This window comes from Schistocerca gregaria, chromosome 1, assembly GCF_023897955.1.
Source record: "Schistocerca gregaria isolate iqSchGreg1 chromosome 1, iqSchGreg1.2, whole genome shotgun sequence".
In the NCBI taxonomy this organism is placed as follows: domain Eukaryota; kingdom Metazoa; phylum Arthropoda; class Insecta; order Orthoptera; family Acrididae; genus Schistocerca; species Schistocerca gregaria.
The window spans coordinates 941,505,362-941,521,736 of NC_064920.1; the positions used below are offsets into that span (position 1 = coordinate 941,505,362).

Here is a 16,375-nt window from a genome sequence, read left to right on the forward strand (position 1 = left end):
GGTCTGCCAGAACGATGTACTATACTAGCAGTCCCCACGTCTATCAACATGTTATGGACATAACTTAGCACTTGGTGTTGATGAAGGAGGAAAGCCAAGGCAAACCGCTTGCTCTAGGATCTTCCCAAGGAGAAAATTAGGGATTTTCGCTCTCTCCCCACGCCTTTTGCAGAATATGGTAACGGACTTCGACTGTTGACGTAGGATGGTTTTCACTTCGGTAGAAAATTAATCACAGATACTCCGAGACACAGCAAGCATTGCTCGAGGCTTATAAAATGGTTTAGAAGTTGCAAAGCACCCTTCTGCTTCATACTGTGTGTTAATCGTGCACTCTGATTTTGTGTCTGCAGCGCAAGACTCTTCGATGGACGAGCTGTCCTCCGACTCGATGGTGCAGTGCATGCGCGGTGAGGTATGAGACGCGCCCACGGCGCTGGCGGGACACCTGGACGACGGGTGACTGCTGGCGCCGCGCGCGGCCGCCGATCGAAGCTGCCTATGACGCCAGCTGCCGCCCTCGCTCGCTCGGTGCCGTCTCCGTTAGTGGACGGACTCCGCGTCTTACTAGGGGACGTGATAAGCAAGCTACTCGTCCACGTTACACACTGGCACCACAAGGACTGCTGGAAACGCTAATACTTCGTTATCCTTCTCACTGTTTTTGTTACTGATCGTCCTGTACTTGAAAGCTGAAATATGCGAACGATTCTTGCCTTAATTGTACACCAGTAACTTATGTCTGTGCTGCTAGACTTAGTCTGTACGATAAAAGAAGACTGTCATTGTCTGTGTGGCTCCTACATAATTTATTTTTCTTCTGTAGTCGTTAATTCGCCACAGATACTGATAGAAAAAACGTACGTTAATATGAGACCTTCAGTTTTCACGGCTTGAGTTGTGAAGACAGTCTCAGGCGTGTAATAGTGCTGCTGTGTATATATGAGCTCACTGCAGTCTTTAGGAACTATGATCTAATCGACGCAAAGAAAAAGCTGTCCTCTTCAGAATATCGCTTAAATGCCACAAAGTATCGCCACAGAGCTGTGAATTGCACAAACTACTGGAGGATATGCCTTTACTATTTTGATCACGCAAATGTAACCTCGTTTCAGAAGATATCGTATATTAAATGTGGAGCGAGCTTTTCTCCAATTATCAGTCATCCGTGCTTTTCACCATAGTGTAACATCAGTATATTAAATGGAATGTCAAAGCTTTGCTTAAACTCTTGTATAAACATTGACTTTATTTAAGTCACTGCATTTTGCCGAGAACTGTCTGTTCTGAAAAAGATAGAATCCTACGAACATTTCTTGTACTATTTGAAATCAGCCTCAAGAACCTAATGAACGACATGAGTGAATTTCTTATACAAATGACTGTATCCAGTGACAAAACTTTTTGAAACTGTGTTTCTGTTTCAGAAGCCAAGATATTACCTGTTGAACTGTGTACAGTACTTGGATGTTAAAAAGTTCTAAAAAGTTATTTACTAAGCTTTCCGGTATTAATGTATTCTCTACCTGTAGAATCTTACATGTTTGACTATTTAATCATTTGGTATGGAGACTATCAGTGTAATTAGAAACAAATGCTTACTGCAGCTCTCATCACATTTATCGACAAGGTGTTAATGAAGTACTCTTCGCCTTCTTTGTCAGTTACCAGTTTAACAATAAAATTCTCGTCGTTCTCATCTTAAGATGTATACAGTATCTCTTGAGAAGTGAGAAGCAAAAGTTAAAATGTTTTCTATGTCGTTTACATACATCCAGAGCGTAAGAAAATTAATCTTGCCATTGTGATAGTATTTATGTTCGCCTTCTTTCAAATCTAGGCGACTGTGGTTTTCATTTCGGCCTCAAAGTACCTATCTGTGGTTATTAAATTTCATATATCTTGAAGTATGAAATTTGTTGCGGGTTGAGTGCTAGACTCTAATTGAGGTTTTAGTTGCAAAACTCCCAATTTAACACTGCTGACGCCGTCGAGGTGAATGATGATACGCCGTTCATCTTCGGTCTTTCTAACATTATTCTGGTAGCGTTACTGACCACGAAAGCCAGTGCCAGTCTAACTACAGAAACTCCAATGTAGGGATGCAAGCGAATGAAGGCGAATGAGAAAATTATGTTCCCTTGCCATGTTATCCGCATTAACATGGTCAGAAAATAATCTATTGAATCTGTGCATGTAATTTCTTACTTGTTGCAAACGTTTTCCACTTGGAGTCGTTGCACATTTGAATAGCGAGTCTCTTCCAAGTGGAACATGCCATCTGTATGGCCATTGTGTATTTGTCTTATCCAATACAGTGTACTTCTGCCTATGTTCGCATTCTCTGCGGCTTTTTTGTTGTGCCTTCAATAGCTTACATTTAATCGACAAGGGGTCTAAAGCTTACTTCAAACATGTTAAACATTCTCCGTATTCTAGCACCTTCAGACAGGAATTTCAGATTTCAACAACTCTACGCAATTCTCAATATACATATTTATTCACCTAGGCCACCTGTTTTCTGCCAGAATCGTTGAAGGCGTCGCAGCAAGCCTTCACACAAATGACAGTGCACACAGCAAGCGTATTGTGCTATATGCGCTATGCTCATGACTTCTCGTTCTAGCAAGATACTAGAACCAGTGAGGCATTTTGAATGACATTATGAATTTCTTTACAGCACTCAGTCCATTGAAATGAAGAGTATGAAGATTGATGCTTGTCGTGGTGTGCAGTGAAAATTTTTCGCAAAAAATGGCAGTAAATGTAGTAAATATGAAGACCTAGGTGGCCCCCAGTCGTCAAAGCGATCTTTACGCCCCGTTACCCAATGTTTACGTCGCAAAGCAGGTGAAACTGTACTGATCCAACTTTCGTATTTAGCACATTCTCTTGCGAAACTTTTCGTTGCAAACCGCATCATGAATCATTATACCCTACATTTCAAGGACATGTATTGTGTTACAGTTGTAGCTACTTTCAATAATAATACGTATCTGTCTCAGTTTCTGGATGGGTAAAAGCGAAGTTGAGACCATAATAGTCTCTCCCTTGTGTAACGTCACTACACGGACACCTGTTTTCGATATCTTCAACACTTTAAGAAATGTTTGTGTTACTAGCTGAGGTGACACGCCGGGAAGCCTGGACCAATGCTGCATTTGACCGGGTGCGACGTACCCATTTTCTGGGCCACTGGCCGTACAAAAGCAAAGATGGAAGCTATTTCCTTAGATTTTGCCCCCGACAGTGGAAAAGGCGCCGACTGCGTCGCAGTGGAAGATATTTTGCGAACATTACATATTCTGAAACCAACCATAGCGTCATCAGTTTATTCTATTTAACAGGAGATTGTCAAACATGTTCTGACCGCCACTGGGACACAGCTTCGACATTTGATGTCAGTGCAGTATTTTCAAAACAACTCTCGCTTCTTGAGGACATCCATGGCAACGAAGTGATTTGTCAGCCTGCAACATTGAACTTTCTGTTTTCCCTTTTTCGTTCCCTGTATTTCAGACCGGTCGATGAGATGCAAACTTAAGGCAGTAGAATGGCATTCAGGAGGAGCGGGATTCAGATCCCCGTCGGCTCTCTCCTATTTAGCATTTTCCAAATCGCTGAAAGCGAATGGCGAGATGGATCCTATGAATAGGACACTGCCGATTTTGTTGTGAAGGTGCCTGTAAGGATGTATCGATTGGCGCTAATAGTGAAAGCTAATGAGCAAAGTGAGGAGCCGTGGAAAATCGCTCTCTTATGTAAGTACTGTCATCCGTGATATGCAATACACAATGAATACTCTTTAAACAACACTGTTTTATCTTCAGAGTATTATTTCCGGTAGAATGCTTTGTGTAGATTGTTGTAGATGTTCACCGTATCCTCCTCTGCGCAGGCATTTCAACCATACCATCTTTACCTTCTTCAGTACCTATAACTTTTCTCTTATATTTCAACTGCAATCTCGCCTTTGCATTCGTAATTTTCTTTGATGCGAGCATGTTCTGCTCCATTATGAAAATATGTCGTTAATTCTAACGGTGTCTGTTTGCACACACTCACTCATTTTCTCGAATTCTCAGTTGATTTTTGGCGAGTAAGCCGTTTTTGTTGTTACAATAGTCTGTTATTGATGTTCATCGAAAGCCAGACGGTTGCAAGAAAAGGCATTCATTCCTTACAAAACAAAGGTCCGTTAGTGTGATGCTCAGAAGACCTTCAGAGGAACAATCTAAACAAAGCAGATTTGTGAGATTTGCTTGAAGTATGAGTCCTGTAACCAAAATTTTACTTTAAGTCTGAATGTATCTTCGTGTTTGATGATAAGATAATGCATAAAATAAATAACGCTGTTGCAGATTAAAAAATTATTGTCTTGATATAAGACGAATTCTCGAAAAAAGACAAGATGATTTACGCTGCAAATTTATTACTTGCCACATCAGTATTTTTAGCAATTGTTTAAGATGTCTGAATCTGAAGTCTCCATACCAACGACACATATAGAGCAATTTCTTTCTAATTACAAAAATGTTACTAAGTTGTAATGTCACTGTTTCATCTTAGCCTGAGAATTTCACCAGTCTGTGCTATAGTGTTTTGTATATATTCATGTTATGGATTAGATCTTTTTCAGTGTACATAAATTGTTTGTAAATAATATATATTATATCTCTATGAGAAGTACAAAGCGTTTTATTACACCCAGTCCTCACATCCACGGACATCAATGTACAATTCCATCTGCAAGCTCTGAACAGTGTCTTTGCTCAAGGTATTGTAATTAATTTGATACTTAACCAGTAATTTCTAAATATTCTTGCTGATTGCAACAAACGTAACAACAAAAAACGAACGTCTCTTGTTTCAATATCTGAATGTTTATCGACAGAGACATCCAGTTAGTTGTTAGTCTGTACTGTGCCTTTCCTTTCTCGCCACGTACAACACAAAAAGGCCTCACAAATAAATTACCCTCCGACCGTTTGGCTCTCTTCATACCTCACAGTTAGTTGAGGCTTTTTGCTTTAACTTGAGACAACTAAATATCTCAAAAACTACAAATCGTACGAAAAAAATTACTAGCTAAAAATTTAATATTAATAAAGGTAACATCTGCCTGTGCTACAACTGGCCACCGCCTAATCACCACCTCTCTTGTATGAGGGGATCAACTTTGTATTTTAAAGTGGTAAACCCCCCCACCCTCCCATTTTTACTGCATATTCGGATTCCACCCCAAAAAAATACTTATGGTTTACTTCCACCACTGTTTCACATTCGTGCGTGATTGATGACGCTGTAATCGACAAGTATTAAGTGCACCTATTTTTGCAGCTGAGACCCGATGCATTTGATTCTGCGTTTCATTTGCGATGTGAACGTAAAGCTATGTGTTCTAATGGTTGATACTGATGTTCAAACGTTGCTTGAGTACTGCAAATGTGATTGTACAGGACACTGATATTTCTGACAGATTAGCTGCATGAGTGGTACATAGTCTCCGTTCCCTACTGGATTAATTGCGGAGACTCTCCAACCACCGGAATGCTTGACTTCGGTGGTCACCCTCGAGCTCCGGCATCAGGGTGACTGATTCCGGCGTGTGTTTCCATTCAACCACCGTTAACTCTCGCGCTGGCCGCTACGCGGCTACCAGAAGAATACAAACCAGAACCATTATAATAAGGTAAAATGTGACAGTGACAGCCGCACGTGCCATCGATACTCACAGAAATGAAGCACCCCAATGCTCAGATGCAAGGGACTCACCAATATCAAGCACCCCGGTGGGAATAAAAGCTATTAAATCCACATCGTTGTTCCTGGTGAGAAGCAAGGGGATTCACCAATATCAAGCACTCCGATGGGAATGAAAAACTACTACATCCACATCGTTGTTCATGGCTCACCCTAACGTAGTTTCTATCCAACACCAAATAAATCTCGAATATAGATATCAACCGGTAGAACACAAAGCTTTAGGGAGACCAGGGGGATCTCGCCGCCATAAGGGAAAACGGCTTTTGACGTATATAAAAATTAATTATAATTACATAATTATAATATGACTATACATAAATTTGGTTATCCATTTTTTGTTTCTTGTATTTTCACTCTAAGTGCATTAAAATTTTTTTAAATTAAATGTCTGCAACAGTGGTGCCATTTTCCCATATCTTACTAATTCTGCCACACCCATGGAATAATCATGTCGTATGCTATAAAACTAAGGAAATATCGGAAAATACAGTAAATCAAATAATTTAATAAAATATTTATTAAATAATCATGATATTTTTATACAGTTCATGTTTACAACCATTAATACACATGAACAAGATTAAAGTTAAGTTTTAGAGTCTCTGTCCAAAGTCACAAACACAATTGTCTGGGGAATCAGCACCGCCGGCCGTGGTGGCCGAGCGGTTCTAGGCGCTACAGTCTGGAACCGCGCGACCGCTGCGGTCGCAGGTTCGAATCCTGCCTCGGGCATGGATGTGTGTGATGTCCTTGGGTTAGTTAGGTTTAAGTAGTTCTAAGTTCTAGGGGACTGATGACCTCAGAAGTTAAGTCCCATAGCGCTCAGAGCCATTTGAACCAATTTGAATCAGCACCACTAGACACGGAGTGAGCCCATTGTCCACACTGCTGAGAGCTGAAGCAAGACTCACTGAAGCTGTACTCTCCACAAACAAGGCACAGTTCAAGATTATTTGATCTTTTGTCGAAAATGTCGTCTTCATCGTCATTGCATAAGACTTTTTCGTCTAAATCTATGTTGTGTTCACTTCACGATTCCTCCAATTTTATTCTACAGAATGAAGATAGTAGTTTGCTTTTCTTGGATGACAAAGTCTCTTTTCACTATAACACCTGTTTTTCATGGTAGTCGTATTTCCTTCCAAAAGGTTCGTTGCTGCTTTCTTGGCAGTTAATTCTTTCTCGATAATTTTTCCATTCTTTTACATTCGCTGTCCTCAACAATTTTCATAGGAGTAGACATTAAAATAGCAGAGCGACTTTTTCGCTTTGGATTTCTCTCAGCGTTAATAACTGCCGCGTTGGGCATTGATGATAGCTTATCGAAATATTTTAGAAAATTTTTCCAACTTTACTTCCTGACGTTCTGGAGTACTCAGGAACTCGATAGCAAACCATCTACAGTGTATACATCAAGCGCCTCAGTTTCAAAAGGGCTGTTCTCTGTCTCTTGAGGGTAGTTCCTCTGTTGTAGTATAGGTCGACTTATGTTTTTACGAAGCTCTGTGGATTCGTCGTTACCGTTGGAATGACTGACCACTTCATCTTCACGGCCATCTATCACGAATGGTTATACAGTCAGAGATGGTGAAAAGTCCTCTTCTTTAAATTTATCTGCATTTACTTTCAAACACACACAAGCGTTTCTGAATTGTTGCCACATTCAAAGATGCAACATTTAATTCGTTCACCATGTCATATGGTGTTTTCTTTCTGTGTAAATCTGATCTCACGAATTTGTCACATCCCGTATTGAAAGCATTTTTCAGCAGACACAGGAAATGAGACGTCAGGTGGTTGTATTTTGTGGGATGTAAGCTAAGGAATTGATTACACATAAATGTGGTTTTACTCTCAAAACTCATATGAATCGAGCCATGTATGACTTATATGATTCTCGAGTAAGAGCAGAATTGGTTCATCCTTTGAAGACTTTGTGAATTTACTGAAGTGTTTTAGCCATCAAGGAAAACGTCTTCATTAAACCATCCACTGTGTGATCAATTGTAATGGTCTCCAGCTGGTCCTCCTCTCTTAAGTAAGGGAGTCGTCCTTTTTGTGAGAACAATGAACATTAGCAGGATATACTGTCCAGAAGCACTCGTAGAGCACACAACTGTAATATTGCGTCCTCTTTCCCAGCTGGTCACACCTCGAACTTGTTTTTGAGCTTTAGGCCTTAAAATATGACCCAGTTTCTGCAATGAAGAAATATATGTCTCGTCCATGTTGAATACAGTGTATGGGTCAAATTTATATTTATCCATAACTGAATTTCAATTTTTGAAAAATTGTTCGACTTCCTTTTTATTGAACTCAGTCACTCTGCTAATACTTGTTACAGACGGTTTTCGCAAAGAAATTTGAAGATTTCTCCCTCCAAATCCTCATATCCAATCTTACCCTGCTATTTTCCTTACTTGAAGATCCTCTGCCTAATCATATGCCAACTGTTTCAAATCTGTAACAGTAATTCCATGAAAAAGGTTTGCTAGAACAATGACTCATTTTGTCAGTTCTGCTTCCCCTTGCTTGTTAAAAATTGGAGGTCTACTCAAAATGGGGTTCAAGGTTTTTCTTATTTTTCAATCTACCTCAAAGCGTAGACCTGGGTACTTGAAATGCCAATGCAACACTTCTAACTGATTTTCCCTCAGCAACCTGTTGCATGACAGCCTGCAGATCTTCTTGAGACAATTAAGCCTTCTCTGTAGTCCTTATTTGTATACGAGCCATTTGAAATTGTATGAAAATCCCATAAACATAATGACGCCACATTCATAGGATGGCAGCATAGCCCCATCATATGGTGGCGTCATTACCCGATTTGCTAACATACCGGACATATGTAACGTACATCGAAAAGGGAAAAGAACAAACAAAACTAATGAAATTTAAATGTGCCTAAATATATACCAACGCTACGTTTCTATTTTAAGTGCAAATGTTACATACCTCAATAGTCTGAAAGCCAAAACTTAAATGAAATCTTCAAGAGAAACGAAAACTACTACTCACGCTAAATAGTTCTCACCCCAGGCACGAAAGGAAACTGACAGCACTTTGGGGGTTGTCCGCTAGGTTTCAGCACTTGTCATGGGGATCTCCCTCAAAAGGTCGAATAACCCAGTGTGACACAAATAACAGGTCTGCCCTACATTTACATCGTAAATGAAATGTAGAATCAAATGTGTCAGTTATTATTTGCAAAAATAGACGCACTTGATATATGTCGCTTACAGTGCCATCTACCGCGAACTGAAAACACTGGTTTGAGTAAACTGTACGTATTTTTTTAGGGCAGAATCCGAATATGCAATAAAATGGGGACTTCTCATTTGAAACTACAAAGTTCACCCGGCCCACACAGGAGGGGTGGATAGGATATGGCCACTTCCAGCACAGACAGATATCCACTTTACTAATATTAACTTTTCACGTAGAACATTTTTTTCATAACATGCGCCGTTTTCGAGAAATTTAGTTGTCTCAAGTTAAAACAAACACCACTCAACCTTGAATCCACTGAGACATGGGCTATTAACCCACTAACAAAACTTTGTTAGGCCCTCTGACTTATTCTATCTCGAAGGCCTGTGACTCATTCTTTGAGGAGAAATGCGTTGAGGTTATCAGCTGGATAATCTCTGCCTGAATAAAACATATAAACTGAGTAGTCAAAAGTAACTGGAAAGGTTGTCATGTATGAAGATGTGCCAAGTTAATGATTTTGAACGTGGGATGAAAGTCAGTACACGATGCAGGGGTCATAGTATATCTGTGGGTACACAGGAATTCGAGTTTCGAGTGTATCTTCAAAAAGACAATACTTTCACACACGTGATCCGTCAAGTAGGATGACAACAATCTTTTGATGAACTGATATCATACTTACTCCACAGAACCTTGCCGCTTGCTCTACAGCGAGTCTATTCGCCGCTGATTTGGATGTCGGGCATCAGGACTGCGTGGAGACAAACGCACTGCACAGGTTTCAGCAAACGATGGCCGACTCAGGTGCCAGTGTCTTCCCTTGATTTGTGGCCACACACTATAAATACACTTACGTGAACCATAAGGATCGATCAATTAGGGGAGTAAACACTTTGGTGTCTTCAAACTGTTTCCTATTATATTTGGCCCATCCTTTTGGTTCCCGAAAGTGTGAGGTCGAAGACTTGTCTGATGACATTACAGAAGAATAAAAAGTAGAATGGGGAAGACATAAACTATGTGATGAAAAGTATCCAGACGCAACCAAAAACATACGTTTTTCATATTAGGTGCATTGTGCTGCCACCTACTGCCAGGTACTGCATATCAGCGAACTCAGTAGTCATTAGACATCGTGAGAGGCCAGAATGGGGCGCTCCGCGGAATTCATGGACTTCAAAGGTGGTGAGGTGATTGGATGTCATTTGTGTCATACATCTGTATGCGAGATTTCCACCCTCCTAAACATCCCTAGGTCCACTGTTTCCGATGTGATAGTGAAGTGGAAACGTGAAGGGACACGCGCAGCACAAAAGCGTACAGGCCGACCTCGTCTGTTGACTGACAGAGACCACCAACAGTTGAAGAGCGTCGTAATGTGTAATAGGCGGACATCTATCCAGACCATCACACATGAATTCCAAACTGCATCAGAATCCACTGCAAGTACTATGACAGTTGGGCAGGAAATGAGAAAACGTGGATTTCAAGGTCAGGTGGTTGCTCATAAGCCACACATCACGCCGGTAAATGCCAAGCGACACCTCGCTTAGTGTAAGGAGCATAAACATTGGGCGATTGAACTGTGGAAAAACGTTGTGTGGAATGACAAATCATGATACACAATGTGGCAATCCGATGGCAGGATGTGGGTATGGCGAAAACCCAGTGAATGTCATCTGCCAGCATGTGTAGTGACAACAGTAAAATTCGGAGGCTGTGGTGTTATGGTGTGGTCGTGTTTTTCGTGGCGGGGGCTTGCACACAGTGTTGTTTTGCGTGGCACTATCACAGCACATGCCTACATTGATGTAGCACCTTCTTGCTTCCCACTGTTGAAGAGCAATTCGGGAATGGCGACTGCATCTTTCAACATGATCGAGCACCTGTTCATAGTGCACGGCCTATGGCAGAGTGGTTGCACGACAGTAACATCCCTGTAATGGACTGGCCTGCACAGAGACATGACCAGAATTATATAGAACACCTTTGGGATGTTTTGGAACTCTGACTTCTTGCCAGGGCTCACCGACCATCGTCGATACCTCTTCTCAGTGCAGCACTACGTGAAGAATGGGCTGCCATTCCCCAAGAAACCTTCCATCACCTGATTGAATGTATGCCTGCGAGAGTGGAAGCTGTCATGGGCCAACACCATACTGGATTCCAGCATTACCAATGGAGGGTGCCACGAACTTGTAAGTCATTTTCAGCCAGTGTCCGGATACTTTTGATCACATAGTGTAGGAGACACAGAATTAGAGTTAGAGTTCAAATGAGTTTTGCACGATTTAAGATCAAAGAAGGTAGAAGGGATAAATAATTTCTAAAATCATTGGGGTAAGTGGCAATAAAACGACTATCCATGTTGCTGTGTAGAATGTATGAGACTCGAGATACACCACCAGATTTTCGGAAAAACGTCATTCACACAATGCCGAGGACAGCAAGAGCCGACATGTGTGAGAATTATCACACAATCACCTTAACAGCTCACGCAGCCAAGTTGCTGACAAGAATAACATACAGAAGAATGGAGAAGAAAATCCGTTAGATGACGGTCAGTTTGGTTTCAGTAAAGGTAAAGGTACCAGAGAGGTAGTTGTGACGTTGCGCTTGATAATGGAAACAAGACAAGATAAGTCAAGACTCACTAATAGAATTAATCGATATAGAAAAAGCGTTCGACGATGTAAAACGGTACGAAATGTTCGAAATTCTAAGAAAAGGAGTAATCTTTACGGAAAGACAGGTGATATACAACATCTACAAGAACAAACAAGGAGCAGAAAGATTGTAAAACCAAGAACGAAGTATTAGGATTAAAAAGGACGTAAGACATGGATGCACTCTTTCAGCCCTACTTTTCAATCTGCACATCGAAGCAGGAATGACGGAAATAAAAGAAAGGCTCAAGAGTGGGATTAAATTTCGGGTGAAAAGATATCAGTGGTGAAATTCGCAGACTGTATTACTGTCCTCAGTAAAAGTAAAGAAAACGTGCAGGATCTGTTGAGTGGAATGAACGCCCGCATCTCGTGGTCGTGCGGTAGCGTTCTCGCTTCCCATGCCCGGGTTCCAGGGTTCGATTCCCGGCGGGGTCAGGGACTTTCTCTGCCTCGTGATGGCTGGATGAGTGTTTTGTGATGTCCTTAGGTTAGTTAGGTTTAAGTAGTTCTAGGGGACTGATGACCATCGATGTTAAGTCCCATAGTGCTCAGAGCCATTTGAACCATTTTGAGTGGAATGAACAGTCTAATGAGTACAGAATATGTATTTAGCCTAAGTCGGAAAAACACGAAAGTAATTAGAATTAGTAGATATGGCAATAACGAGAAGCTTAACATCAAAATTTGTGATCACGAAGTAGGTGAAGTTAAGGAATTCTGATACATTGGAAGCAAATTAACCCACGTCAGATGAAGCAAGGAGGACATAAAAATCAGACTAGCAATGCCAAAAAATGCATTCTTGGCCAAGAGTAGTCTACTAATATCAAGCATAGGCCTTCATTTGAGGACGAAATTTCTGAGAATGTACATTTGGAGCACAGCATCAATGTGGTAGTGAAACATGAACTGGAGCAAACCCAGAACAGACAAGAATCGAAGCATTTGAGATGTGGTGCTATAATTAGAATATTGAAAATTAGGTGGACTGATAAGAAATGAGGAGGTTCTCTGTAGAATCAGATAGGAAAAGAATATATGGTAAACACTGACTAGAAGAAGGAACAGTATGAAAGGACATCTGTTAAGACATCAGTGAATAACTTCCGTGGATGTAGATGTACGTGTAGAGGGAAAAAACTGTAAAGGTAGACGGAGATTGGAGAACTCCAGAAAATATTTGAGGATCTAGTTTGCAAAGTGAGATGAAAAGGTTGACACGGGAGAGAAATTTGTGGCAGGTGGCAACAAGCCAGTTAGAAGAATGATGACTCAAAAATATAGGAGTATTTGCACTGAAAGGCAAGCCGTGGGAAGGCACAGGTACCTGAGTCAATCATCGGCTGCTGAAGCCTATGTGGTACATCTATCCCTGTACGATCTTGATGCATCATATCCAAATTGGTGACCTCTGGCGTAAGCAAGCCTTAGAGACAGCATCCCCTATCAGCAAGATGGTGGCGAGGAACTGCCGAGTCAGTGCTCAGGCCCTAGTAGCATACAGCTATCTAGCTGTGGCGGTCTCGGGGAGCACGTCCACACTCTTTGGCGTAGGCGTACATCTGAGAACAGGGAGCACTGAGGCACTCGGAGTCGAAATGTGGACTCAAGCGCAGGTGGCAGTGCCAGTACTGGCAGACAAGGAGTTGCCCACTCAGGCCTACGACGGTCGGTAGCTAGGTGGCAGAGGAATGAACTGCAGACATAAAAGTAGGTGACCCGCACTGGATGGAAATCAGAAGGCAGGTGGGTCTCTGGATGGAAGGCTGTTCAACTCGCAGGCTTCTCGTGACACCCTCTCGTGGCGGTTTTCTGCTAAGCTGGTCATGGGTCTCATCTGCTAGGTAAGCAGAGCTAGGTAAATTTTTACACCCTGTATTTGTATGGGGTGACTGCTTTCCATTGAGACCATTGATACTATAGTCATAGGATACCACTTTTCGGTATCTTTTGAAGTGCCACATTGTTACTACATTTCTGCACATCTAGATCAAGTTGTCGATCTTTGTAACACACTCAAATCCTTTAGAGTACTGACTGATGTACAGCATTTTCAAATGATATTTCATTAGAAAAGTACATCTTATAGCCAACTCTCCCCGGTTTCTCTTCTCTTGGCTAATGCCTTAAAGCATTCGTCCCCAACCCAAATCTTCTTGTTCCTGATCTGCTTCTTGATGACTGCAATTGTCACCTTAGTTATTGCATCCTTGAGTTCTTTCCACACTTCCTGTCTCTCTCTCTCTCTCTCTCTCTCTCTCTCTCTCTCTTTCTCTCTTTCTCTCTTGTGAATCCTCTTCCTGAATAATTTCAAAGTAATGGCTAGGCTGCAGCTTTAGTTCATCTTTCTTTGTGGTACCTTTGAGTCCATCGATTGGGAAATGATCTACTTACCTAAAATTGTTTCTAACTCTAGGTGTGGGTTATGCTCATAGCTGCTTTTTTTTTTTTTTTACTAGGAATTGGTTGCTCCCACATCTTGCATCCCGTGCTGTCTTTACATCCAGCACCCAATTCTTTGCTTTGATGTCAATTGCGATGTAATCTATCGGATTAACTGTTTTACTATCTGAAAACACCAGAGTTCCTTTATGTACTGTATATCCTTCCATTGGAAATTTGTGCTGTTGATGAACATCCCTTTCATTGTTGCAAAGGTTATGAAACCGATACCATTGTCACTGCTGAGTTTATGTAATCTGTGTCTTCCAGATGTTGAATGGAATATGTTTTCTCTTCCCACTTTAGCATTCATACTACTCACTAGGACTTTACAATTACTGTTGGGAATGGCATCCATGACAACCTCCAATTCTGCATAGAATTCGTCCTTTACTTGGCATGTACTTTCTTCTGAGGGTGCATGTGCATTCGTAAATAACAGGTTACATATATTCATGTTTAATATATAATAATAATAACATAATAATAGCTTTATTCAAAATCGAATGGTACACTGCACATGTACAAAGAAACAGTAATGATTATAGTTATTTGTACAATACACAAGACACATTCTTCTGAATACGTCATTACTTTACAACAAAATTACAATAAGATGTTTACTGATTTCTATTCACATAATTTCACAAAGCATTTGTTGTTCTTCTTATAAGTATGGTACTCTTCTAATGAGTTGAAAGGGTGTTTTACTAAAAATTTCTTAAGTTGATGTTTCAGTTTAATTGTAGGAAGAGCCGTGACTGCACTAGGCAGTGCATTAGCTAATTTTATACCTGCGTACTGAGGCCCCCTTTCATAAAGTGCTGTTCTGTGGCTGCCAATGTAAAATCTTTCTTTATTTCTAGTATTGTACTGGTGGAAATCTGAATAAGTGTTCGGGTGCAGTCTTTTCACAAGCAATATGGCTTTTAGAATGAATGTGTTTATAACAGTTAACACCTCTGTTTTTGGAAACAAGTTGCGACAAGATTCCCTATATTTTGCTTCACAGATTATTCTCACACTTCTCTCTCTCTCTCTCTCTCTCTCTCTCTCTCTCTCTCTCTCTTTTTTTTTTTTTTTTTTTTTTTTTTTTTTTTTTTTTTTTTTTTTTTTTTAAGGAGTGAGTAGCTTTTCTAGATTAGCTTTGGTTGTTGCCCCCAAAATTTCAATACCATAGTTCAAGTGAGAGGAGAAAACAGCATGGTATGCAGTCTTTAGGACTACGGTGTCTCTACAGAACTTGCTAATAGTACTGATTGCAAATATATTTTTTGACAACTTAGATGCTAGGGAGTCAATATGTGTGTCCCATTTCAGGTTGCTTTGGATTGTTATGCCAAGGAATTTTACACTAGACTCTTTCTTTACCAATTCGTTGCCCATGTATAATTTAATTTCATTATTCAAACTACTTTTGTTAAACACCATCAAACATGTTTTACTGGTGCTTACATTTAAGTGGCTTTCATTAAAAAACTGAACAATTTCTTTTGTCACATTATTGCACTCAGCCTCTAGTTCATTACATGATTCGTTTTTACATACAATGGAAGTGTCATCAGCATACAGAACAATTTTGGAATTTATAGTACAGTATTTAATACCATCTACATAGATCAAGAACAGAAGCGGGCCCAACATCGAGTCGTTGGGCACACCACATTTTATGCACGTGATCTCTGATTTGTAGACACCACTTTCCGTTTTAAGTAGAACAAACTGTTTTCTATGGCTTATATAACACTTTATTAGGTCATAAGCAGCGCCTCTAATGCCCATTTTCCATAGCTTGTCTAATAGGATGTCAACGCTCACACAATCAAAGGCTTTTTCCAGGTCTAGGTATGCACGTGCCACATGTTCCTTGCTTTCGCCCTATCACCTCTTCAATTAGTGGAGCAGCTGCAGTGCTAGTTGATTTACCTTTTAGGAATCCATTTCAGTTTTCGAAGATCAGGTTGTGTTTGTAAAGAAAGTTTATAATCCTGTTGTATATAACTTACTCAACTATTTTGGAAAAGACAGGAAGGATTGATACTGGTCTATAGTTTTCTATTTTGTTGTTGTCACCTTTCTTAAAAATGGGTGTTACCTGTGTTATTTTGAGTCTGTCTGGAAAGGTGTCTGATTCTATTATATTGTTGACTGCTGCAGACAGAGGTAGAGAGACATTTTGGCTACAGGCTTTTAAAACATTAGTATTTAGGCCATCATGCCCAGCTGAATTAGAGGGTTTTAGAGAGCTAATGATGCCCATTATTTCTGCGCAATTTGTGGGGGCT

The 16,375-nt window shown here is 40.6% G+C and overlaps 1 protein-coding gene across 2 annotated transcripts in view; it reads left to right on the forward strand.

Annotated features, from left to right (window-relative positions):
* Positions 1-4,686, forward strand: part of LOC126275560 (LIM/homeobox protein Awh) — a 294,771-nt gene extending 290,085 nt beyond the window's left edge. Inside the window, exon 6 of one of the 2 annotated variants that reach the window (XM_049977208.1) lies at positions 354-4,686. In XM_049977208.1, the coding sequence (XP_049833165.1) occupies positions 354-421 (68 nt within the window). In that variant the 3' untranslated portion in view covers positions 422-4,686. The remainder of the gene's footprint in view (positions 1-353) is intronic. The other variant, XM_049977207.1, reaches the window with a different exon arrangement.
* Positions 4,687-16,375: the final 11,689 nt, after the last annotated feature.